This window comes from Stegodyphus dumicola, chromosome 8, assembly GCF_044657685.1.
Source record: "Stegodyphus dumicola isolate Sdum_Otavi_A_Nest chromosome 8, ASM4465768v1".
NCBI classification, from domain to species: Eukaryota; Metazoa; Arthropoda; class Arachnida; order Araneae; family Eresidae; genus Stegodyphus; species Stegodyphus dumicola.
The window spans coordinates 152,252,718-152,280,708 of record NC_140775.1 but is presented as its reverse complement, the minus strand read 5'-3'; the positions used below and the strand labels follow the sequence as shown (position 1 = coordinate 152,280,708).

The 27,991-nt window shown below is 30.6% G+C and overlaps 1 protein-coding gene across 2 annotated transcripts; it reads left to right on the top strand.

The window, feature by feature from the left end:
• Window positions 1-8,844: 8,844 nt before the first annotated feature.
• LOC118182035 (uncharacterized) lies at window positions 8,845-26,447 on the top strand. 2 transcript variants are annotated; one of them, XM_035351304.2, is made up of 2 exons: window positions 8,845-10,787; window positions 17,955-26,447. In XM_035351304.2, exons 1-2 carry the CDS (start codon window positions 8,950-8,952, stop codon window positions 17,986-17,988), a joined length of 1,872 nt encoding a protein of 623 aa, XP_035207195.1. In that variant the 5' UTR covers window positions 8,845-8,949; the 3' UTR covers window positions 17,989-26,447. The 2 variants fall into 2 exon arrangements, with proteins under 2 accessions (XP_035207195.1, XP_085678723.1); XM_085822597.1 differs by having other exon boundaries at window positions 10,896-26,447.
• The last annotated feature ends 1,544 nt before the right edge of the window (window positions 26,448-27,991 follow it).

The window sequence follows — 27,991 nt, the reverse complement described above, 5'->3', positions numbered from 1 at the left end:
GCGACGAAAAATTCTCTTCAGAATTAATTTTAAAGCAGTTTTATAATTTTTTTTGAAGGAAAAGAGTATTTTATTCTGTCCTTAGGTACAGATATCACGCAAAAAATCGTTAAATTGCATTCGATAGCGGTCAAAATAGATATTTTCGTTGAAATATGCTGCCTGAAACTTTTCGCGATTACAATACTTCCTTTTTACTTCGTACAAGGAATTAAAAATGGTTACATGTAGAAAAATGTGCAAACAGCAAAATAAAATTTAAGAGGAAACTTGCTAAAATGAAAGTGAAAAATAAATTTCGGTAAACCATTATCTTGGTAGGAAACGGAGTCTGTGAAACCTCTCCTTCAAATGTGAAAACATAAAACGTTTATTTCCTCTGAATTTTTTCATATTTGCGAGTTTGTGGCAAACCGCCCTACTTATAATTTGCATACACGTTATCTTCCGACACTGAAATTTTGTTTTAGTTCAGAGAAATGATAATGATGTTTCCGCTCAGTTTAAACAAAACCTTTTAGTCTAACACGTTTTGATACTATTTCAAAATTCTATTTACGCATAAATCACTGATTTTCCTTGCATAAAATGGTTGCTTTATTATTTTATAATTACTGTTTGTTGTTTGTTAGACAATTTGGCTCTTGCTACACTGGCTACACAGAGTATTGACACGATTCTGTTTTTAGCACTTCCAGTTTATGTCACCTAAAGTCAAATGTATTGAGAAATCTGTCTAAAAGTTGCAGTAAGACTCAAGATTATGATATGGCAGTGTTTCCTAACTTCCTATATGGCAACCCACTTACAGTAAGTATACTTGCAATTTTTGTAACCCACATGTACCTGAGAACGAAAAGGATCTCAAAAGAAGAGCCTAGGAAGAAATTAATGTAATAAAGAAATAATAAAACTTTCCTGCATAAAATCATTATCAAGTAACTAATAATAGCAAATAAATAAAAATTTACTACCCTCAAACAATAAATCTTTTTAAAAAAGTGAAAATATATTAATGTTTGAGAACACTTTATGTGAAAAATAAAAAATCTTGATAGCCTAAAAACCCTACTCTATTTTTAAAAAAAAAACTGCGCAAACAGCAAAATAAAATTTAAGAGGAAACTTGTTAAAATGAAATAATTTTGGAAAATAATTTTGGAAAACCATTACCTCTCCTAAATTAAATTAAAAAAAAAAAAAAAAAACCCGCAAACCTGCATGAGTAGGCCTTCCAGCATTCCTAAAGCCGAGGCATATTCAGCATTAGGAACGTCCTCGAATTAATAATCATGACGAAAAGACTCTAAAATCATCTTTTACAGTTATTGCGCACATCTTTTACAGTTATTGCGGAGCGAAGGTAATATGAAATACCAGCAGCAGGAATAGTATTTAAAACAGCACTATTTAGGTAGCAATGTATGAAATATCCTTTTTTACATCGTTCTGTGGTTTAGTTCATAGATATTGTAATGTTAATAGATGAAACATGAAAAAGATTTAGTAATAATAATAGAAGAGCATCTGTCAAGCACATAGTTTTGTTCTCAGAGGCAAGACTCAAGCTGATTTGTGTTTAGTCTGCAGTTTGCATTACATTTAGGCTGTTTATTTTGAATCAAAGCATGAAACGGCTAAATTTTATTTTATTTTTCCATTTAAATCGTTTTCATCTTTTCAGAAGTCTTACGTTACTCACAGTTGGTTCTAAAAAGAAAATTGAATAGCTCTTCGTAAGTAATTATCTCGAGAAAAGGCTTCATTAATGATAATTTGATAATTTATAAAATTATTAGTAACATTTTAGATAATTTTTCTCATTTTAAATTTAATTTTTAATATTATAAACATTATATTAAAAGATGTAGCACGTATGTCAAAATAATACATCGAAATAAATAATGCATCACAATTATTTAAATTGTTTTACAGCTAGAATGCTGCTCTAAATCTTGTCTTTTTTTTTTTTTTTTTTTTTTTTTTTTGGGTATTTTCGCTACTAATTTCAACGAAGTAACATGCAAGACTTTTAAAAAGTATAATTCAAATAAAAATATAAACCATTCATGATTTCATTGATGCGCAGATATGAAACAATGTGTATTTTGAATACAAAAATAGTAACTACGATAAATTGTTGTTGGAATATTTGCTACTCTCAAGGGTACTGCCAACTTTCGGACCGGAATCAGAAAATGCTGCCAACTTTTCTGCACTTTGAGCGATTTATCATTTTTACTATATGTATTACTAAGAAGGAATTTTTATTTCGAAATATTTGAAAGGAATCTGACAATATAAATCTAATAACAAAAACCACAAAGAATGCTTAATGATATAAATGATCGATGTGACTAATCAAAAATCATATAAAGCGGTTCAAAACAACTGATGAATGGCAATTACAAAGAATTCGAAGCAAATTTGGATTTTGTTTCCATATCTTAACCTTCGCTACCGCTACTATAACCATACTTTGAGATAGATATTCATTTGTATTTATAGGTTTCAAGAAAAATGAATTCTAGGAAATAATTTATGCCCTAGAAAATACATAAGCTTAATTTGAATATCTGCCTTTCTGTTAGCGTAATGTTTAACATACTTTTCAGTGAATGATTAAGAACTGTGCGCTTATTGCTAGATTACGTTATACCTCGAATAAATTTTGTCAAATTCTTTACTTCGATGATAAATGATAAAAGAAGTACAGGGTGATCCTTTTAGAACTGACATATTTCACTGGGCTATAGTTTTGTCAAAAAGTATCCGATTTTAATGCGGTGTGCGGCAAAAGATTCAGAAAAGATGAAAATTTAGTGATCCGTCCTATTTTTTATGTGCAACGCCGAAATAAAGAAGAAATAGCGAAAACCGTGATATTCGGAGAAATTCCGTACAAGAGGGATTGCATACTGTTGAAGTTAGAACAGTTTGACGTTTCACCAATAGATGCACCCCGCGACGACTCCACGGAACACGTGATCTGCCAAGTTCAAGCAACGCGTTTGCACTTGCTTTCCAGGTTACATGAGTGTAACGTGTAGCATGTGATTCTTGTGATCGAGTAAAGTGAAGTTGGCCACCAGGTCGTATCCGTTGGCGGCACGTGTGTTCATAGTGAAGATGTTCTGGAAAACAGAGTCTATTGCTCAAACCCAACGAATATATCGAGAATTCGTAGAGACGTACCCACGAAGAATACAATATTGGCCATTGTGCGGAAAATGAAAACAACGGGTTCTCTATACTCCCTGAAAGAAGAAAACACAGAACACCGCGTGAAAGTGTAGCGGACGATGTTAGAGAAAGCTTGCTAAGGTCACCAAAGAAATCCCTCCAACATTTATCTCAGGAGACTGGATACAGTTACTCTACGTATCAGAGAGTTGCTAAATCATCCGAAATGAAACCGTACAGTGCAGGAGTTGCAAGACCCAGACAGAGCGAAGCGGGTGGGCTATTGTGAGTGGTTCTTGTTGTTCATCAACCGTATACCCAACATTCTGGAGCTGCCATGGTTCAAGGTTGAAGCTTGGTTTCACTTGTCCGGATATGTCAATTCCCAGTATACATGCATCTAGTTGAGTGAAAACACACATGCGGTAATGGAGATGAAGCAACATTCAGACAAGGTTGGAGTTTGGTGCGCTGTGTCCGCCACTCGCATCGTGAGATCAACACTTTTCGAGAGAACAGTAAGCAGTGAGCGCTACATGCACATTTTTAATGAATTTCTAGAGCAGCTTGATGACGCACAACTGCCTGAGGGATATTATCAGCATGATTGTGCCACATGTTACACGTCAAAACAAAGTATGGATTTGATCGGGGATTTCTTTGGGGACTGCATTATTTCCAAAAGTATGCTGCCTCCTTGGCCACCAGATCTATCGTCTCTAGATTTCTCCTTATGGCGTTTATGAAGGCTCTTATCTTTCGCGATAAACAACAGACACTGAACCAATTAAAGGCCAACATTTCTAGGGAAATTGCAAACATCACTGTCCAGACATTGCGGAGTGCTGTAGCCAACATGGAGCAGCGAGTTCGGTTATGCCTAAGCCAGAAAAGTGATCATTTCAAAGGCTACTGTAGGATAAGTGATTATAAATCTTTATAACCTTCACAAACTCTTACTAGTCACGTTTGGTATGCCACATGGAATTCAGAGGTTTTAATAACGGACCATTAAATTGTCTTCCTCCACTGAATCTTTTGCTGCAAACCGCATTTATATCGTCTACTTTTTCACAAAACTACAGCCCAATGGAGTAGGTCAGTTCTAAAAGAATCACCCTGTACTTCGTCTGATTTTTTTTCCGTTGTTTTCTTGCAACCTTACTATTTACTATTTCTTTTGTTAAATAATCACCGTTTGCAGAAAAATTAAATTGCAAGTGGTTTAATTTTTCGAAATGTTTACTAAACTCACTGGAATTTTTTCACAAGCATTCTGGAATCTTATTTAGAGCTAAGCAGCTTTTTTATGCGTTTGATGTTGGCTATTTACTTATTAAGAAATGTATACTTGATACTGAAATTGTGAGATGACAGATTTAAAATAAATCATTTCCAAGATTTCTTGAAAATTAAAGAAATAAAAGGTAACGTGAACCTTTGTTTTTTTTTTAACATGTTAATGGAGAAATGTGATGCGAGGTTGTTTGGCATATGAAAGTTAATTTACGAGTATAATGGTTCACATTTGTTTTTGGACACTTGTCTTTTGGAATTTATTGTCAGAGTTGTACTAAATATTAAAATAGAGACTTCATTTTAGCCTAATATATTATTTTCCCTTCCATTTTACACCTTGCTTGTTGTGAAATATGTATCATCAAAATATTCCTTGCAATAAAATAATTTGTTAAAAGAGTATTAACTGGTAATTTCCATAATAATTTGGGTACTCCAAACCATTGTTGAAATATTTTGGTTTCTTGCTATTTTTATTTTAGATGAAAATGCACAGATCTTGCGTGCAGACGTAGATGAAATCACGTAGGTCTCACGTAGATGAACATACACAGATCTCACTGCTCCACAGATACTCACGTATATGCTTAAGTATTCGACTCTCAATATTTGCATAATGCTTCGGCTGCATTCTTCAGCACCTTTGGCTCAATGCTTTTCTAAAAATTAGACATATTTTCCAAATTCCGTTAATTTTGTACACGAGTGTATTTCTATGTGATAGATACAGGGTGATCAGCGAATAAGCCCTGATTTCAAAATTAAATATCTCTACAACAAAGATCGATAGAATTATGCGGTAAACTGTACGTTTATTAGCAAAACTGTAAAAATGGTGTACAAAAGTTTATAAAATTTAGTTATGAAAATCGTTAACAGATGGCGCTCTAATCGCAATGACCTATCAATAGCCTTTAAAAATGTGCTTCGAAGTAGAAAGTGATCAGTACAATTGTTGGCTAGTGAAAAGAGGCTAGCGTAGAAAGTAAAATAATGTATTCCATTGAACAACGTGTATTTTGGTTCTGGAATTTCACCGATTAGAACACAGTCCTACGGCAACACGTCGCAGTTTTCAAAACCGATTCAATGTTCCAGTTGGACCCGATGCGAAACCCATTCGCATGCTCTTCGCGAAATTCGAATGGACTGGCAGCGTGGCTGATGATCGAAAGGGAAATGTTGGGCCTAAGCAAACAATAGTCACCCCTGAGAACGCAGCCAAAGTTTCTGGATTTGTTCAGCAAAATCCTAGAAAAAGCATCCGACGGATTGCCTCAGAGACAGGTTTGAGGTACACGAAGCACACAAACAATATTTAAAAATAGCCTACGGCTCTTTCCATACAAAATTCAAAGTCATCAGGCCACATCCATGAAAGCTGTGCAACAAAGACTTTGCGAATCAGATTCTAACAATGATCGACAACGACAGATTTGATCTGAACTGCATCTGGTTCACAGATGAGGCATATTTTTCATTTGAATGGAATCGTTAATAAACAAAACTGGAGATTTTGGGGTACCGAAAATCCTCATTTGTATGAAGAAAAAGCACTGCATTCGCCTAAAGGTATGGCATGGGCTGCGGTATGCGCCAGAGGCATTATCGGACCATTTTTCGTACGAGAAACGATAACCACTGAACGTTACGTTACAATTTTGGAACAATTTGTCAGCATTCAACTAGCGTTGTATCGACTGGTTCCTGCAAGATGAGGCTCGACCACATCGAACAAATAAAGTACACTTTCTTCATGAATACTTTGGGAATAGAGTAATTGCGTTAGATTATCCTCAATCTACTGACACAGGAATAGATTGGCTTCCATATTCTCCCGATCTGAGTCTTTGTGACTTCTTTCTGTGGGGCGCATTGAAAGACGCTGTCTATCGAATCAATCCTGCTACTCTAGATGATCTTGAATCGTTGATTGGTGTTGCATGTGATTCCATTTCCGTCGAGACATTGCAAGACGTGTGTCAAATTTCATTATTCGTTTACGCCACCTCATTGTTTCGAACGGTGAACATTTTGAAAAAATTGTATTTAATTGCAAAGGCTGATTCACTTTATTTTTTTAACTAATTTTTATTTTTACTCCTTTCAAAGAAAGAGTTTTCAGTGCAGAGCGCCATCTGTTAACGATTTTCATAACTAAATTTTATAAACTTTTGTACACCATTTTTACAGTTTTGCTAATAAATGTACAGTTTACCGCATAATTCTATAGATTTTTGTTGTAGAGATATTTAATTTTGAAATCAGGGCTTATTCGCTGATCACCCTGCATATACTATACAGATATGAGCACGCTCGGCGTATTATCCAAACTTTGTGATTATTGCAGTGTAAATTTTCGTATGTATCTTAGGTCTTTCCCTTCCCTTGCTTGGGTGTATCTTCCCATCGCTTTCTATAATGGTGCAACATAAATTTTTTGAATCTCAAAATATTTTAAAATTTGTTACGGATAGTAAAATCAGAAATCATGAAGTTGGCGACTTTTTAGAGGTTTTAAGCCAAGAGTTCTAAGTTGTGACGTCAATGTTTCAAGAGTTAAACCCATAAACTTGCGTGTTTTATAAATAGCAAACTGCTTACTCTCTAGAAAGTCTGTTGCTTAGTCTAGAAACCACTTGCTTTGTTAATTGCCTGATACAGTTTTCAGAACCCATAACGATGAAAAGTTGCCATTAGACGATTTCCGTCGTTCCGGTTGCATACACTGAATACCTCAGGCTCTAAAGTGTTTGCTATAATTGTGTGTTATTCTTAAACAGTAAAGTAATTAACAATAACTGTCATAATAAGTTTGCATACTAAAGCTCATATTCGAAATTTTAAACAATTGCTTTACTTTCTTACACTCTAAATTTAAAATAATGATTTCAAATTAACAATTAATAAATTCAAATACCAATAATTTCTAGTTCTATAATTCAATAATTTCTAATATAATTATTAAATTTTTTGTGAGAATGGGAAAGGGGAGGAGATAGGTGAATGAATGTTATTCAACACTCTATCTGTTTGGGGTACCGAGATTTTTAAAACAAATTTGGATGTTGTGAAATGATTTAATTTATTTGTTTAATTACCTTTTACTTTAATTACAAACTTTAAAACTGTACATGATCATTAATACATTTTAGGGGTTAAATACTTTTTCCCCCATAAAAAACTAGATATACGAAAGTAAGTAATTTCAAATCATTTTAGAATTCAGTAACTTCCCACCATTTTTTTACATTGTCCGAAAAAACATTTTAGAATAAATTTAAATAGCTACTCTCTTTGTACAAATATAGATAGAAGAGGGCGGGACACCTGAATTTCACTATTGGCCGTATAGTCTTACCGTTCGACCCGAATTTTGAGAGAAAGAACATCCCGGGGGCCGATTCGAGGACTCAAGAGGATTTTCAGATCTCCGCGTAATTTTAGTGCGCCCTTGCCTCACAGACACTATACGCTTACAAACATCCATGCCGTTTCCAGTCTTCGAGCTCGGACCCATCGCCAGGGCAGTCAGCGTCACAAGCCACTACACCCGCTGAACGACAGTTATCTTTGTACAAAAGAATAATTTTTATAAATCCGTATTTCTAAATCAATAAATGAAAATAACTTTAATTCACATAAAAGAAGAAAATTGGTAAAATTTCCTTTGATTCTGCAGCTGAAATTCTTTAATTCCTGAGAGTTTGAGGAATTTATCTCTTTTGTTTAATCTATAAATAAGCAATCAATATATTAAACAAATGTTTATGTATTAAAATATTTGCTTACGTACTAAAACTTTCATTTTAATGCAGCAGTTTGAGTCACTAAAACTTATTTTAATTCATAATATTTATTTTAATTGATAAGCATTCGTTTATTTTAAAATACAAATATTCAATTTTATTAATGCTATTAAAAATAATTAATTTGTGTCTCCCATATAAGAAAATCGTAACTTATCAAACCTGTGTTTTTATTTAAAGCACTGGTGATTAGATTTGATTCTTATTTTGTTGACCTTTTTGATTGTTATTTTGACCAGATTTAACGGGAGTTAACGAACTCGACATTTAGCTGCAACACACATTCTATTGTTTCAGCACTTCAGCAAAATACACCAGATTTTCTTTTCAGGTTTTTTAACAGGCATTCATTACATCACTCTCTTAATTTAGATTTAGCTACCGTTGTTTTCTAAGCTTTTGACTCTTAAAAACCAACTTTCCCACGCGGACAAAAAATAGGCGACGATAATGGATCAGTTAAAAATAGCGGCGCAACTAGACACTGTAGGGTGGAAAATGACGCCCTCTAGCGGTCGCCGGTGATGTTTCAAGAGCAAGCATTTCGCGCCTGAAGGACGTTGAAGGTCGGATGGAATGCTCAGTTTGACGGGAGAGGGAAAGAGAAGCTCTTTCTTTTCGCGCTTATGCGGTGGTTTGACAACAGCGGTGTTTACAGATGTTGAAAGGCAAACGAGGTGTAAGCGCGTGCAGTTTAAGTAGCTGCCGGATACGGGCAGAAGCGCTGGCCAGAGCTTTCAACAGCCGGATATGGCCGTGCACGTGGGTCGATCGCGGAGCGCCGGATGATAAGGATAGCCTTTCGAACGGTGTGAGTGCGGACGATGACGAAGAATTCTTCGACGCGTCTCCCTCTCCGATAGAGAACGAAGAAGAATCTCTCTATTCCCGTTACGGTGAGAGCTCAGCCGCGACTGAGGCAGGTAGAACAAAATTATTTGAACTCTTACAGCAGCATGCTTCTGATGACGCAACTGATGTTTTTTATGACGTCAGCGAAGATGCCGGTCTGTCAGAGAATGTCAACCATATCGCTGATGAAACGTGCCTTAAAGATGAAAACGTCGGTGAGCAATCTAAAAATGAAAATTTCCTAGAATCTACTAAAACAGATGACGAGAAAATTAATTCAAGTAATACCTCTCTATCGACTGAGACCGTAGAAAGCGAAATAATCACAAACTTGCCATATGTTAATCATTCTGATAGCAATCAAATAATCACTAATTCCGCAGCTATTATTAATAACCACTCTGACGTCTCAGTAACAACCGCTTGTTCTGTAAATGATAGTAGCTTTAATTTTGAAGAAGATAAAAATATTAGCAATGCAGTCCCTGCTTCAGAGGTTGGTAATTGTTACGTTAAAGAGTTATCTAATTTTGATATTGAAAATCCTAACGTTCAAGATAAAGAATTTCTGGTAACTCAACCAAAATGCCAAGAATTAAGTAGTGGTACAGATATAAATTTAGATTATAATAATATAGAATCATCTAGAACCGAAGAGAGACAACATGAAGATTCCCCAGATGACGAAACTATTGAGATTAATTTAAATGAAAAATTTATATCGCTACGTAAAATAGATTCAGAAATTAAAGTAACGAAACATGATGCAGAAACGGAATCTAGTGAATATTCCGAAACAGTAGAAAATAGTGAAACAGATGAAGTGGCTATCAAAGTTATCGATGAATTAAACGATTTGCCTTCTGAAAGGGAATATGAATTACCGACAATATCTCCAACCGCAGACCGTAGCAACAGGTTGCAGGTATTTGATGAATGTAGACCTAAGATTTCTCGTAGCACATCTCTCAAAACGGGAAAGACCCCACCTGGCACTCCGAGCAGGAAAAAAATTGTTCGATTCGCTGATGTACTAGGACTAGACTTGGAAGATGTTCGTCATATAATGACAACTGACGTACCCATTATTCCATCTTCTGCGTACACCGATTTAGACCTAAACGATGACGACTTACTATCTATAACTCCAGTCTCTGAAACCGTCGAAATCAAAAGCAGACAACCTGACTCGTGGGAAACTGTGCAGGTTTCTGCAAGTCCAAATATTCTATGTGCCATGTTCCCAAATCCTGGACAGCAGTCGGACTTCATGGACAGAGTTAGGAATCAAGGTATTTGTCTGGAGTCTGTGATCATCTCGGACATGAGTGTGCAGTGCACGTGCCGGGTGATGAACTGGGGTTACAAAAAGAGAGTGGTTGCCAGGTATACTGTCAATGAATGGGCGTCTTCGAATGACATAGATGCCTCTTACGTGCCTGGTTCGTCACAAGGAGAAACTGACAGCTTCGTTTTTAATATCTTTTTGTCTCCCCTCATAAAGAAGGTGCAATTTGCCATCCGTTATGTGGTCAACAACAAAGAATTTTGGGACAACAACAAAGGAATGAATTATAGCCTCGGTCATCACGGTAATAATAGCATAATACCTGCTTCTAGTCCTCCATGGTTGCACCAGTTTTGGTAAATACAAGTAATCTGTTATTATGTTGATATTTTATATATATGTATACATATTGGTAGTACGTCATTGTCAGTACAAATTATTAATTTATTATTGGGACTTTTCAGACTGGTGCTTGCTTTGCGCAAAATATTTTCATGCAATTACTGCAGAAAGGTAATCATAATAGCTATATTATTTTACTGAACTAATATGAAGTAATTCAAGTAAATGCTTAACGCTTTGAATTTGGATAACTGTCGTTAGTTAAAGTTTATGTTTAGCATACGCATAGATTAGTTTACAGCATTATTTTTTGTGTGTTCTTTGTGAAACGTATCGCATTTATTTAATCAAAGTAAAACAGATTTTGCTTTGATTATCAAATGATAATGTTATGCCAAATTTTCATAAATAGAATTGTATGTAGGTGTATATATTTTGATTTGCTATATATCATTTAGTAGTTTTATTAAGCTCATATATTTATGAGATGTAAATGTCATGTTAGTAATAATTTTGTATTTATTTTAGTAGTGCAATAGAAAAAGCATAATTAGAGATCCTACAGACTTTTTCCCTTTACTTTGTAAATTTTTAAGAGTTTTGTCACTTTTGAGAAGTCCATTTGTTACAATATATTGCTGCATAACTTTGTTAAAACTCTATTACGAAGTAGCTAAGCATTTTGCAGTGAGGATCAGTTTTGTATTTAAAGGTATGCAATTATTTTGCAACGATTTAAGCGGATTTAAGTGGAAATTCAGGTATAAAAGAAGAAGCCAAATCTAATAAATGCTTATTTTACTGAAAATTCACAGAAAATATCTAGATAAAATGGGAGTTTTAAGTTATATAATCAGTAGTTTTTATTTGGTAATTATAAGATCTTTTAAATAAATTTAATTTCTATTCTTAAGAATGCCATGAAATGTATAAATCGAGGCAAATTTTATTTATATAATTAATGTTCCTTTACAAATATTAACTGCTAGGCTACTTTGCTAGGTGCTAGGCATTGTTTTGCTATTAATTAATGTTTCATTGTAACCGTACGCAGCTGATTACGGGCAGAGGGCTTATACAAAGTAAAAGCACGATAGATTACTAACCTGTTTGCAGATTACAATGCTTTATTGTAATCTCTCTCTTGTTTGTATATTGTGAAAAGATGCTATTCGCACTATCACTAACCTGTCAAAAAATGACGCGGGTAATGATGTTAGAAGCCTATAATCTCCAAAGATGAGTCCTAAATATGTTTAATTTATGACAATTTTTATTCCTTGCTGTACATTTGTTAAAGCGATATAGAATAGTGTATTATGGTTAAAAGAACAAGAATGTATCACAATTCAGAAATTCATTTTTCTCTACTTATAATTAGTTTATATGAAAAGCATGAGTTCTGCAGCTCGGACTAGGATAAGTATTAAGTTATTATAAAACGGAATCACGAATCTGCTGGTTTAAACTGAATTTACATAAAATTTTATGTAAATTGATTTTCAATTGAATTTACATAAAATAAGAAGACTGATTTTCAGCATTTTTAACTGCTGCAACTGTCAACGCATATTAGCCTTCAATAACTGTTCTGAATTGTGGTTATTTAAAATTTGTATTTTAATAATAATAATGCATATCTCATAAGGGATAATAAAAGCATGCTTTTATTAAGTATTTAAATACTAAATATTAATAATATTGCCGAAATAATAATAAAATCCAATAGTCACTTTAATAAAATGTTGTTCTGATTAAATATTTTAACAAATAGAAGTAATTAATAACGATGAAATTTATTTTTACGTATTTTAAATTTATATTTTAAATTTTACATTTTAAATTTATTTACTCTTGCTAATAAAAAAGCAGCTGTCATAAAGAAAGAAAATAATAATAAATAAATATCGAAGTAAAAAAAAGTAAATATAAAAAGTTAATTTTTTGAAATAATTTCCTATTTTATTATTATTATCTAGCACTCGAGGGCTATTTGCCTGGAAATAATTTCCAGCATATAAATTTATTTATTAATGAATTAAATTATAAGTACACACACAGTAAGTAAACAATATATATATGTATTATTAATATGATAATTTATAAAGAAACCAATTTTTTCAATCAATATTATTGTTAATATTTTATGTTCGTCCTCCAACATTTCAGAAAGAAGAAATTACTTTAAAATAGAGAGAAAATAACAGAATACATGTCAGGATTATGCATTACGTAATTAATTGTATTTGCGTTCAGAAAGCATATTAGTAAGTTTTAATTTCTTCATTTTAAAAATGAATTTGAAGATTTTTAGTTGAAATTCTGATTAATTTTACTGGTATTGTTTAGTGCAGAAGAAAAAGTATTGCTACTCCAAAATTCAATCTAAAATGTAATTAGATTCAATATTCTTTTGATTCGCATGTCGTCTAATACACTTAATATAACTTAAGTATAAGTTATGTATTTCAAATTATCATTTTTTAGTCTCATTCGTTTTCATAATGTTCCGCTTTTGCTGAACAAATGTAACATCAGGTCTGCTACAAGATAATTATAGCAAGAAAACCATTATTATTGTATTGCGTTTTAATGTTAATTTCAAAAAGTAACTTTGGTACTCTGTTACATTATTTATAAAATCCCCTATCTTTCCCAAACATGCATATTTTTCATAGAGCACACATAATACGACACTCGTATTCCTTCTCGAGTGATTTACTTCAGATTACGTGAGTGTACTTTCTAATTTTTCAGATCCCAAAGATAAATCAGCATTCGTTGAATTTTCAGTTGCAGTGGATTTGATGCATGAACTATATTACAAAACTTCCGTATCACTTGCATCTCATACAGAAAAAAACAGTATTCTCTATAACAAAGGAACTTATTCTAGTAGTATATTCTAGTAGTTTAATATTCTAGTAGTGTGAGGTCATGTAAGAAAAAGAAAAAAAGAAAAAAACTGTAATTGGGTCGTGTAAAAATTGTAGGGCTTTTCATACTTAAATTACAGCATATTGCACTTTACGATTGCTTGCATTCTCACATGAGCTTAGCTTTCAAAATAATAATTTATTGCAAATTTTGCATTAAAACTTAAACCTATGTATTAAAAACAGCTGAATTTAAGGTTTTTCATTTGTCTTCTTCCTTTGCATTATATAATTTTGCACTTTTAAATTTCAATTTTTTAAAAAAAATTTATTAAACCTAACTTTCATTTTTAGACTGTAAAATACTAAAACCGTCCATCTCTGCATTTCAAAAGCGCAAATACTCAAAAGTTTACATTTTACAGAAACATTTAAAACGTCCTTGAATTGTTTCCTGGTTCTTCCTCATGCGCAACAAAACAAACATTTTACCTTGTCAGACAGCTTTTGCGTACCAAGTTTCTGGCAACAATACTGACAGTTATTGATCAAGAAGCACGTGCTTGAATTTACCTTGGTAATTTCATGTTTTAAGTTTATGCTCTTAAAAGCTTAAAAAGCAAGTAAGATTTTTATTAATTCTTTTAACGAAGAAAATGAAGTTTTAGTAAGAGACAATGTGCAATTTTCTGAATTAACTTCATTTTGTATCTCTTTTCTCGAATTAACTTCATTTTGTATCTCTTTTCTTGAATTAACTTCATTGTGTCCCCTATTCTTCAATTGAATTTACGTCATCAAATAACAATGTTGTCATAATCCAGAGTCCCGTTACCAGGAATCTGAATAATACAAATCTGAAACGGAAACTATACACAATTCTGTCACTTTACCACTTCTATCTAGAAAATGAAAATGCAATTCCCTTTTCAAAATAACCTTTTTTTTTTTTAACCAAGGCAGTTTAGATAATATTTGGGTTTACATGCTTGTTTGTTTTCTGTTTCGAAGTTATAGAGTGACTCAAAATTATCTAGCACAAATGTAAAGGCGGGTAGAGCGACCGAAATAAACAGATTTTGTGCTGAATATATGTGCAGAAATGGCGAGCTGAGGTGGCGAATGGCGCTGTTAAGCGCCATATAAGAAAAAAAAAAAAAAAAAAAAAAAAAAAAACGTTAAAGCGTTCTGCTGACGTAATTCCTCATTTCCCAATCGGATTTCGAGCAGTATGCATCTTACATGTCTTGAGCTTGCGGCATGCATTTTATCTCATAGGCTAGGGTTAAAACAGTCTGCTTCTCAAAGGAGTTGCAGAGAACAAATTCTGAACACAGCCATTGACCAGCTGCTGAGATTCCATCGCAGTCCTATAGATAAATGCATGCCACCAGAACCGCATTCGTGTAGCGTTGCATACTCCTAGAAATCCGCACGGAGAATGAGGATTTACGCCAGTAGAAAGTTTTTATCTTTCGTTTAATTCGGCTCTTTACCATTACTCATAAAAGAGTGTACCCAGAACAAAAAATTAACATATTTTATATTCCCTTTGATATTCAAATTAAAAAAAAATATCAAACTTCTACTTGGCAATAATTGACAAGGATTAAAATCTATTAATATATTTATAATTAAACATGAGTATTTAATATGTAACTGTAACTCACATGTGAATACATACTTTTCCTTTTCCTTTAATCTTTTTCATTAAAACTCATGCAACTAATTAAAAGAAAAGATTGGGGAAATTTCTATACAACAATACACAGTGTGATTAAAATATATCTGATTGTATACAAGCTTTACCGGGTCATCTAAGTGATGACATAATCGCGCAATAAAGAAAAACAAGAGCACCTTTTTACAATATCCAGACAAGTATGCTGATATTGCGCTGTATTTACATCATTCACATGTTTACATTTATTCTATTTGCTAATCAATTAGAAGAAAATAATTTAAAATTAGGCTTTCTTTTCTAATTTAAATCTAAAAATTAACATTTAATCATTTGAAGCTTTTGAAAGGATAATATAATCTAACATGAAACTTATTTTAGTGTTAGAAAAATGAATTCGTCTAAAATGAATTGTTATTGATGACTTTACTGTTTGTTCACAGCCTGAAATTCCATCAATTTTGATTGCTTTTTAAAAATACAGTGATTACGCTCTTCTCTCTGAAACTTTACTAAAACTTCTTTCTCTGTTGTCGACTAAAAAGGAGTTCTTTCAGTTCCAATAATTTCTTCTTGTAATACGATTCGAAGATTAGCAGCTTACTAATATGTTCTTTTGAGTTTTTATTCACCGAGTCTCAACATTTTAGTTTCGGATTAATCTTCACCTAAAACACTTTACTCTCATCCTAGAAAAAAGACATTTATTTTCACTGTACTAAAAAAGATTGAGACTAACTTTTGTATATTGAAATTATAAATATTAACTTGTTTGCTGTTAGTTCGATGTTTTGTCTATTACATACATCCGAAAAATGTTTGCCATTTCTAAGATACGTCATCATTTCACGCGGCATCAGATTTATAATTTATCTTTCATATTAAAAGAGTGCATTGGTCAACAAACTGAATGGTTTCAAAATAATATACACGCTTCTTAATAATTTGCAGCTTCATTTTTTGATAATATGGTTAATTGATATAACGTATAAGAAAAATATATCTTTCATAATTGATGTAATCATTGTAAATCTAATTGATAATTTTTATAAACACTTGCAGCATGAGTGTATTAAATGATGCTTTTAATGTCATACATTGAATAATAATGCGTTACACTGCCTAAGGAAATAAGTTTCCTCAATCTTGTTTTCAATCCTATATTATTATTTCGAATTTTTACACTTAAAGATAAGTATAAATTTATGAAATTCCAACATGGAATTTTATGAAATTCGAGGATTTATTGTATCTTAATTCGAGGAAGACAGTTAAAAATAATCTTCTGAAATCGCTTGCGGGTAATTTTACGGAATTTGTTTCAGATAATTAGAAACGTCCATTTTTAAATAAAAGGATGTATACTTTAGAACTATTTGAATAAATTAACATTTTTTAATACTTGTCCATTTTTAATCTTCTGTTTTATATCTAAACTTGCACTACTAAGACAGAGAGCTTTAAAAATTTTAAGAAATTGAATATTTTAGAATAAGTGCAGGGAAAAATATACGAAAAAATGAATGTGTAATTTCCTATAAAAAATATCACCACCAAAATTTTCAATATTTGGTTTTTTTATTTTGAGAATTTGGATTTAGAAAGCAGCAATTCAGTTTAAATGCGGTTTGAATATATTACTTATCACCTTAAAATTTAAACTATTTAGTTCACATATTTGATAAAAGGGTACTTTTCCGTTTTGCCGGCGCAAGCGATAAAGTCGCCAATAATGGTACAACCGATGCCAAACGGAATGTTCTCGCTGGTAACCTTTTACGCCTCATTTTCAAAACAAGTCGCAGCTTTTTCTTATCAGATTGATTGTTTCTTTCAATACTGGCACATCATTACATAGAATTTTTATCAGATAGTTCAGTTTTATGTCTAAGGCAATTTTCGGTAATTAAGTCAATTAGGATGCAATCACAGCGTTTACCCGAAGCCGAAAATATAGAAAAGGTAATGTCAAGGGTTAAATTCATCAATTCTAATGAGAATGCATTAGCGAAGTAAAGCACTGCAGTTTTACATAATTTCTGAGTAAGTTATTCGTACGAAATTGAAATATTTCTTGCATTTAGACTTGTGTTCCAAATTAAGATTTAACATGAAATTAATGTAGATAATTACTGAGAGCATTAGATTTTTGTAGAGTAGTTTAGGTGACATGAGATCGCTTGGAGTCACGTGATATGAACCGGCGAATCAGGATGTTGAACCATGAAAGCATAGTAAATTCTTAAATTAATGTCTTTTTACAAATTTCTTGTCTTTATTTATTGGCTTTTTATAAAATTTTAAGCGATATTAAAATGTTTATGCCTTCTTTTTTAAAACGAATTCTTAGAACTAATATTTTTTAAATATTTTTTATGTGTATACTGTATGTTGTCGCCAATAAAGTCTGCTTGGCGAGATTTGCGCCGGCGAAATGGAAAAGTACCGAAGTTATGTTAAATTCATTAAACTATTCAAGCGTATTTTCGAGTTATGCACAGGTTAAATAATGTCATTTATTTCAGGTATGAAAATGTATTTGATGAATATTAATACAAATTAAAGAATATGAGAAAAATACTATCAATTTTTATCACTAAAAATAAATCTTAATTTACTTTCAGCTTCATTCTTTGGAAATATTCTGAGAGCAAGTAGTCAGTGTATCTTTTCAATTACATGCTTTAATATTTTAGCTAAAATGGCAAAATTGTTTAAAAGAAACAAATATTTTTATTTCATTCCTATTATTGTTTTCAGTCAAAGACATGATTCACCCATTAAGTGTTCATAACTTATTGGGAATGTATGTGTAATTATGCGATTAAACTACAGTTTTTTGGTATTTTTTGTTGATTATTCTTATAATTTTTTAAAATTGCTTGCATTAGAGAAAATTTAAAAAATAAATAAATATTATATTACATTTTTATATCATAGATACAGTTGTTTGTAAATGCATTGAAATTGTTATAAATAATAATAATAATTAGTAAAGTAAACGAATTTCTTAAACGACTCAAAAAAGTGTAAAATTTACGTTGATACCTTGAAATTCAAACTAACACCTCAAAGGCATCACGAATTCAATTCCTTAAAATGTGAAACATGCGATTTCATAAAAAGTATAAGTAATGGTCTTATAGTAAGAAATAATATTTATTCTTACATTCGTATGCCATGATTTTTGATGGTAGGATAACTATATTAATCAGATTCTGGTGTTTATATGCTATGTACTCTATCCAGTGATTTCGCTGTCATTTTCTAATAAAATGAAGTTTGTAAAGATAAGTTATTTCATGAACTTGAGTTGAGTACGAAGTGAAAGTATGAAACAGTATGAACCAAAGTTTGCTGAAATACATTGCATATGTTGGTTCTTAGCTGAGATAATGTAATGAAAGGCAGATAAAGACTCACTGCCTCGATGATATTATGAGATCGGTACTTCCTAGCTAGGGTCATGATGTCTGTGAATTTACTTCAGAGATGTCTGTGCAGGGACTTCCAATAACTAGTCCGATTTATAAATAACTTAAATATTTAATGAAAACTTAAATATTTAACTTAAATATTTAATGAAAACTTAAATATTTAACTTAAATATTTAATGAAATAAAATGAATAATTAATAGTTATTACAAACTACGAAATGATTACATTCGTAGACGGAAATAGATGAGATTATTTACAGATTTAAAAGCTAACATCTTATGTACAGAACATCGCCTTCCATCCATCTTAATGGCGAAATCGTCTGTCTCCTCCTATCACAAACCCCCCCCCCAAAAAAAGAGTTCTTTTACGCAGCTTGCCATGCCATCTCATTGTTGTGGACAATGCCATCCTACAGTAATTTGCTGAAATAGATTTAATGAAATGCCATTTTAATATCAAATCCTTATATTTCAATTCTAGTAGCAAAACTAAATCTTCTGTGTAAAAAAAAACATTTAATTCTAAAACGAAATCCATTATATAAACTGTTGTCACAAAACGATAATACAATAATATGCAAAGTTAACATTTATAATTATTAAAATAGAGTTACTTTTAAATTAATTATTTACATTTTATGCTGTTACATTTACACATTTTATACCGTTACACATAATATAAATATTTCACCTTTCGTTTAAAATGAAAATAGTATGCTTACGGTTGCCATCTATAAAACTGGAATTCGCGGTTTAAATAAATTTACATTGAAGTACCTAGAATGTTACATATCCTATATTGTTACAATACTGTACTGCTGTCTTAAGGTTTGTCTGAAAGAAATTCTGTACCAAGACTCATATAATATGGAGTTGGACTTTATTATTAAATATATTACTATTATTCTAATAATATACATTTATATATAATAACTATTCGAGTGATATTAACTATTTGAGTTAACTATTTGAGTGATATTCAAGTTAATGAAATAACTAATCTTTGCAGTTTGCATTTTATTTTCAAATGTCTGTGAAATCATTGCATAGAGCCCATTATACATGAACACCAAAATATTATTAATAACGTTTTTCTGCCAGCAAAAATGTCAAACTAATATTAAGGTGCATATATTTTAAACGGCTTTTGTTGAACCGATAAGCAACGTAATGCAATAATTTGAAAAGGAAACAAAAGATCCAATGCCACGTGGATTGGCAAGTTTCCCATTTTGCGAAGACAATGTTTTCTTTGCAAAGTGAAAACAAAAGCGTCTTTTTCCACATGCAAATAGGAAAAATGTTTAAGAGCGTTTGAAAAATTAGATGAAAAGTAAACTCGGATATAAAAGCATCTAAATTTTTAAGTTATTCCTGTCAAACTAATTTTGATGTTTTCAAATAAATATTATATTCCTATGATGATTGATTCATTTCTTAAAAATTGAATATTGCTGATAATAGAAGCAAAAAACTCCGATTCTAAGAAAATCAATCTTTTTGTTTTACCTAGTTCCAAAATATTAATCTACTTAGTATCATAATTTTAGCAACATTTTATGATTTGCTTTATTAGTGTTATAATATTGAACCCAATGAAAACTGTGATGTGTGTCTAAACTTATGACAAAATTTATGATAATTATATTTTACCATAAATATATGATAATTATTAATCTTAAGCAGATTTATGTATGTCTTTTAATTTTACGTTGATATTTTAATAACATTTAACATATATGTACTAAAATTTATAACACTTTTGTGACTGGTTCGTTATTATTTTCAGTCTTAATAAGCTTGGCGTATCATGATTTAGTTAGTAATTTTTTACTTTATAATATTAGAAATTTTCTAATATTGAAAAATTTTGATATATTATTATGAAATTATTATACAACAAATTATGAATTTATTATAAAACAAAGAAGAAACCACGGAAAGTAATATTTATTGCTAATATATATGATCTCTAAATCGAAAGATATAGTTATCCAAAATGCATAATATATTGCGGCCAATATATTTTTAATTAATTTTTAAGATGTCTGAAAAAGTATTCTTACTTTTAACATGCCTTAGAAATAAACAAAAAAGAATTCATGTTTGAAAAAAAAAAAAAAAAAAAAAAAAACTGTCTCAATTAAGTATGTAAATTTTAGTTCGAAATAATTGTTATTAATCTGAAATCTGAAAGTTCGAGTTAACTGTAGTTTAATGTTTCTGTGCAATTTAAGGCACCGCTGAAATGTGAACACAAAAGCTTGTTCATATTTTTTAAAAACACAAACTCACATTCATTTGCTCGAAATATTAAACTTTTGAATTCTCTCATCTCTTTTATTGTGCCTTTTTCTTTGTTAGTTAAAAACTTATAAAGTAATATGTACTTATTTATAAATATATCAAAATGTTAGCTAATAATTAAAAAATAGTATCTGTTATTGATAACCAATCATCATCTGCTTTTCAGAAGGAAAGAAAAATATTTAAAGAAAACAAAAGTAGGTAAATAGTTTTCAATAAACATCGTTATAAATTCAGATATTTTGCGTGAAATAAAATTTCCTGTGCGTGCTGCTCGTTTCGGCAACTAAAAAAGACAAAAGTCTACGAACAATGTGTAATAGTATTAATGTTGTCATTGAAAAATAAGAAAGTAAGTCTGCATTTAGAAATGTTCACGTTTAAAACATATTTTCTTATATAAAAGATATGGAAGGCAGAAAACTCACTTTTATTACATATAATCATTTCAAACGCATTTTTATTGCATATCAGCTTTCTTATTGAGGGTAATTTTATTTAGATGACCTCAAGTCAGTATCACGCACATTTCTGTATTATTCTTATTTAAAATGCTCATGATTTCTTATTTATGCTAATGTATTTTTTAAAAATTATATTCTTTTAATCACAATAGAATTCCGGTTATCCACTTTAAGTAGAAACGCAGCTCGTTTGGATAATCAGAAAATGTGAAGAATTTGGCTTATTGTTATTCTGTAGGCCAAAGAATATTTATTAAACATAAAAAAAATATTAAAACATAAAGGAGGACCTTTTTTTCAACTATCCTGTAAAATTTTAGCAATACTTATGCAATTATAAAAGAATAATATTCTTATTTCTTGTAAACAAACTGTAAAACTCATTTATTTCAGTAATGAGCAATGGAAGTTTCCCCTTCCGCCGTAATTTTACTTGTTTGTATTTCAAGTAAAATGAAGAAAGGAAATTAATTTTTATTTAGATAGACTAAGTATAAACTTACTGTATTAAAATTAAAAAGAAAAAAATAACATGTTGTTTTCACTGTATTAATATTAAACAAAGAAATAACATTTTATTTACACAAAATGCGTAACCTATTTATACTAAAAATTAAACAAAACTGGCTACATTTGTGTAGTCTGATGTAAAGAAAATACTTTGTGAGCTAAGTAATGATATGGTGGTTTTAACCATAACCATAACGTATATAAAGGTAAAAGGTGGCGTTCGAAAAGCTGACTCTATGTGCGTATGCGCTTCGTCGTGAGATAATCCTCAACAAACAATCTAGAATACTAGGCAGATAGGCTGGGTTTTCTTGGGTGACTCTGTATATAAGCGTATTTATGACATCTAATTACTTTTCACTAATTTTATTTAGATTAACATTTAACACTAACACACATGTTAAGATTTAACGCTAAATGTTAACACGCTTCGTGTTCACCGAGTTATGAAAATGTGATAACATGTTACATTTGTATTATATAAATCAACAAAAAATAATAAACGAATGAATAAATGAAAAAAAATTAGTCTGAAAGGGTTGAAATTTTAAGGGTCGCCCAAAAAGGGTTTTGTTAAGGTTCTTTACACTCTCGCTGAGCTCGCTGTCTACCAGTCTGCTGTTGCACTTACTCTCACTAACCCATTTCTTTTTAGATTTTATTATTAAGCATCATTTTCTTCGCACTTATATGTAATTCAAAAATAAAATTGCAAACATTTTAAAAGCAGCATAGCAGCATATGTTTAGAATTCCCGATGCAATGTTGCATTTATTTTTGTATTTTTTTCAGTCTTTTCTTAGTTCATTATATCAATACTCAGTTTTTTTAGTAAGATGGTTAGCAAAACTCTTTTTTTTTTTTTTTTGTCTTTTTATTATTAAAGTTTTGTGCGTTAAATTTATTATTTAAATATCATGTTCTTAGCACTTACTCCGCATACAATTGAATTCAACAGCAAAATCACAAAAAATTTAAAACCAACATATCTATAGAACTACCGATAGACAGTCACGTGTACAGTTTGCTTTATTCCGTGTTTTACTCCTTTGTTTATTTATTATTTATTAAAAATGTTTTATTCTTTATTCCGTGCAGTGTTGCCTCCAGTTGCTTTCAAATCGTTGAGTTTGTTAATCAAAAATTCATTAAAATTTTACTAAACATGAAATTCGAAATTCAAAATTCGGGTTTCCAGGTGCACATGTTCGGGTTGAGGACTATGTTATTCAAAATTAGATGGCTCTAGATATCGTCGTTTTTTACAGTACGAGGAACATGCATTAAATACATACATACGTGCATGCTTTATTATTTACTTCCTGTAAAAGTAATACCGGGATATAATATCTGGTGGCAACAATTTGAAAAGGGATTCGCTCTTTATAGGGGGACGACACAAAATCCTGCTTCAAGACTAACAGCCCAATCGGGCTAACGACCTTATGGGCTAATAAAAACATGCGAATAAACTAATTAATCGCAATATTAAACTTATATGGTTTTCTAGATAAAACAAGAGATCTGATAACTGGAGTTCTATTAAGTATATTTCTAGAATTAAAAGAATTTATTATGAAATAAATAAATATTATTTATTTGCCAGGTTTATTTTCATACCGTTTACGTTCTTAGCTAGCTTACATTCGTCAATTATAAAACTATTTAAAAGTGTACAGAAGGGAAAGAAAAGGCTAATAAAATCTAAAAAATAATAATTTTTCTCGTAGTTTGGAATTATAGATAAAATGCTTGCACTGATAACTGAACTTCTGTTAAAATGAAATAATATTTGAACTAACAATAATTAACGATGAAAATTGTTCCTGAAATTTCAACTTAAAATATATCTGTTATTTTCTATGGCTTACGTTTTATAAAAATACTATTTATGCAATAAATAAATAAATAGGAATATTTGCTAGTATTTATGAATGTGTGGTGCTTAAATTTCTCATTAAAATGGTTACATTTAGATGTTCTTCCTCAGTAAAAATAGTTTAGTTAATTTTAGTTAAGCCAAATTAAAAATAAAGTTGAATAAAACGAACGTTCAAACGACAAATCTCGTTTTCTAAACTTATCTTTCTGTTTCAATTATTCGTATTTTTTATTCCTTTGGTTCTTGCCTCAGCACATATTAGACCTCTTCTATAAAGATCATATTTTTCAGTCTATGTTATTGCATACCTTTTATTACAATGTGCACTTTTTTGCACAAGCTAAGGATATAATGTTTCGAAGCATGGGTATGTCTTTTATGTTACCAGCAATAAAAACTTGAAACTCTAGTCTAAATCAAAAGTGAAATAAATTATATAGCAATGAAATTATTTTATTATTCGGAAAATGGTTCGACAGTTGTTAAAAGAGCAAAACTATCTGTGTACCTTTAAATTTTTTTAAACTTGGAAATGTGTGTGTTATTCTCAAACCAAGTATTTCAAATTTTATATTCTCACATTTACTCATGCTTATATTGAAATAATTTAAATAATAACAACAACATTTTAATAATGACAACATTTAATCTACTCATTTATTGCTATGGTCTGCTAAAAGCATATTTTGATATGCATGCTTCCATATTATGCATTAATTAAACAGAACATTTCTGACTTTTTTAAATACAAATAGCTTTTTTTTCTACTTCCGTTAATTTATACAAATTAGCAAATATTTTATATATATTTCATAATTTATATTAGCTACAACATTCATATAACTTTCCTTACATTTTAAATACAAACTTATATTCAACATCTGATTATTTTTGAAATCCAATAAAGTTATTATATTCAAAAATTTGTATAAAGAATGATTTTCATATAATTAACGTATTTCTAATAATTCTATTATTATTTTACGTAAGTTACCAGCAATAAAATGTTTTTTTCTCTATTCTAAGCAGAGAAAACTACATATAGAATTTGAATATATGGATATATGTATACCGTCCTAAACTGATAGTGTTCTATAATTCTGAAAACATTCATTTCCTGCTTTGTATCTTTTTATTTACAATTTTGTGTGTGAATATGATATGAACATATTAAGTGTATGATATTCGAATTCCACAAATTTCACAAAGGATTAGAGATTTGGAAACTCGGATCTTCTTATACTTGTTTGTGATTTGAAGCTTTCGAAATCTAACCTAAAATTTATTACAGGTTTTTAACTTTACTTTGAAAAGTTTGATTAGTTAGCAATCAACAGAAGTATTCTTTATAAGAAAATGAATGATGTTGTCGCACTGTGTATATATCTAGAGGATCAGTATCGCCTCTTATTGACTCCAATATTACATTTTCTGAAGAAAAAGTTAGCATTCTATGTTTAGCATTTATTTATGTTAATTCTTGAAACAATATTCCCCTCCCTTCTATACAAATATTTGCTAAATTCACAAAATGAGTATAATTGTGCTAAATTCACAAAATGAGATCCAAGAGTTTTAATTAGATACTCCATTTACTAAACTTCTCTTGAATCTTCTTAACAAACAAAAGTGTATTTAAAAAATGTACCGTACATTTGTTTTTCATTAAAGGTAGAACTAAAAATTGGATTTCCTTCAAACATTCTTAATATTAAACAAGTTTTCCCCTTATTTTCTTCTTAATATTTGTCTTCTATAAAGGATTCTAAAGCCTTTTTTATTTTTTTGGAAGATTTGGGGATCTGTCCTATCTTTAGAAAATATGTATTGAGTATATTTAAAAGAGCAAAGCATTTATTTTGTATTTTCTTTAATAGTTTTAAATATCTGAATGCCCTCAAAGTAAAGATCAAAGCTGCCAATAAGGAATACTTAATTGCTTTTTACCGAAAACAAAGGTTAGTGGTTTTTGATCCCTAAGATTAACAAAACATTACAATGAATGAAAACAGAATAAGGTTTCACTATTGTTGTTTGAAAACCTATCGTTATTCCATTGCGTTTTGTAGATGTATCAGACAAAAGCTTTTTCTGTTTCAAGTGGCACTTAACACTAATGGAATATTATCTTCATTACTAAACGCAGAACTTAATCTCTCTTTACAAATAAAAATAGAATTTCTGTATACTTTTACAACATCAAATATTTTTACATTGAACGTCATGAATATCTTCTTTTTTAATAATAATAATTATTATTATAAAAAATACATTTAAAACATATCCTGTCCTGATCTCTGAAGAATGAAAAATGTACGTCTTCATGCCTTCATTCACATTGCCATGAAACAAAGGCCTTTGTATTATTTTTAAGGTTGTGATAAGAAGTTAAGAAATGTATTTTGTAGAGTTTACAGAAGTATTGTCGCTCATTACGATTTGTAAATGTGATCTATGGAATATGTTTGATAACTTTGGATGTAATATTTGTGAATAAATATTTATTTAATGTCATTTTTTGTCTGTCTGTTTATTATGCAAACAGTAATAAAGTCACTGTGACACAAAACTTTATTTTCTCTATTAAAGTGCTGTCAGCCATTCATTTCAGTTTACATGAGTCATTCAAATAAGAAATGCTCAGACATTTTATAGAAAAATCCTTCCAGAGGAAAAGTCGCATCCACCTTTCGAATACGGAGAAAGATTTTTATAGGTTATATAATCGGTTATGAGTTAAGTATTTGGATTTTTATGGTTTCATAATTTTTTTTAATTTCAATAGCTTTCAAACTATTTTAACTTATATTGTCTTATTTTATTAGTTTAGTTCTTATTACTAATACCAATCACATACTGCTATATATATATATATATATATGTAATAGTTAGCAATTTTCGTCTCATTTTTCGTAACATGCTTTACGGAGGTGATACCACTTGGTGCATAAGTGATGTTAATAGTCGTAATGGCCGATTTAACACTTTTGTTATTCTTGAGAACCACATTCGTAGCGTAATGTGCCTAGTCGGCGCTTCCATTCTTGATCACATTGATGTCTTTTCTGCCTCGCATAACAGTTTCGATGGAGGAGAGAGTGGCAGTCGGTAAGAGAATTAACAGGAAAACGGCGAGAGAGAGAAAACGATGTATACAAGATAAATACTTCTTACAAAAGAATTTATTTTGTGTTCAACTTTTCTTCGATTGGTTACTTATAAGTTTAGATTTAAGATTAAGATTAGTTTGGATTTAAGATGAAGTTTGAATTTAAGTTTTAAATTAAGTTTGGATTTAAGATTAAGTCGGATTTAGGATTAAGATTAGATGGTTGGAAATTGTTATTGGCCGAAGCATTATGTAAGAAAATGCGTCAGCAGAAAAAATACAAGTTGCATTAAAAATGTAGTATTCCGATATGATAAGCAATCGGCAAATAAATGTAAGAATGATAATAACAAGTTTCTACGTTATTTATACATAGAATGGAAATTCTATGTAAACAAGTAATTACGAGTAATTAAAAAAGCCGAATACTTGCGCTAAAGCTTTCAAATAATAAATCAATATTTTATTATTAGAAAAGTTTCTTTTTATATAGCATCTCCAAGTAACATAAATTTAATTAATGCGATGAATTATTGGAATAAATTTGAGTCAGCATTTTAAATATAAATAATTTAGATTTCTATTGTAGTAAAAATATTTTAATAAGCTGTATAGAAATATTATTTTAAACCGGAAAATCCCAAAAAGTAAAATTAAAACGTAAAATTTAAATACTAAAAAGGTAGCATTGTTATTGACCGTAGATTAATTGACTTGTTAAGGGGAATAAACCAATCCACTATCATATAATAATAACCAAATTAAGTGAGATTGTTTCGTCTTTTCTCCAAGTAAAGTTTGGCTTGGTTTATGTGATTACCGCAAGGCCTCGAGCGCTATCTGCCTTCGTGGAGGACTTTTAAGAGAAACTAGTTCGTATACACGTTACACATCGGGAAAAACCACGAAAACGCTCATATAGCCAGTCTGTTCGTGGAATTCGTACCTC

Coding starts and splice junctions, on each gene's coding strand:
- LOC118182035 (XM_035351304.2), top strand. CDS start 8,950: ATGTTGAAAGGCAAACGAGGTGTAAGCGCGTGCAGTTTAAGTAGCTGC. Junction 10,788..17,954: donor CCATGGTTGCACCAGTTTTG/GTAAATACAAGT, acceptor ATTTACTTTCAG/CTTCATTCTTTGGAAATATT.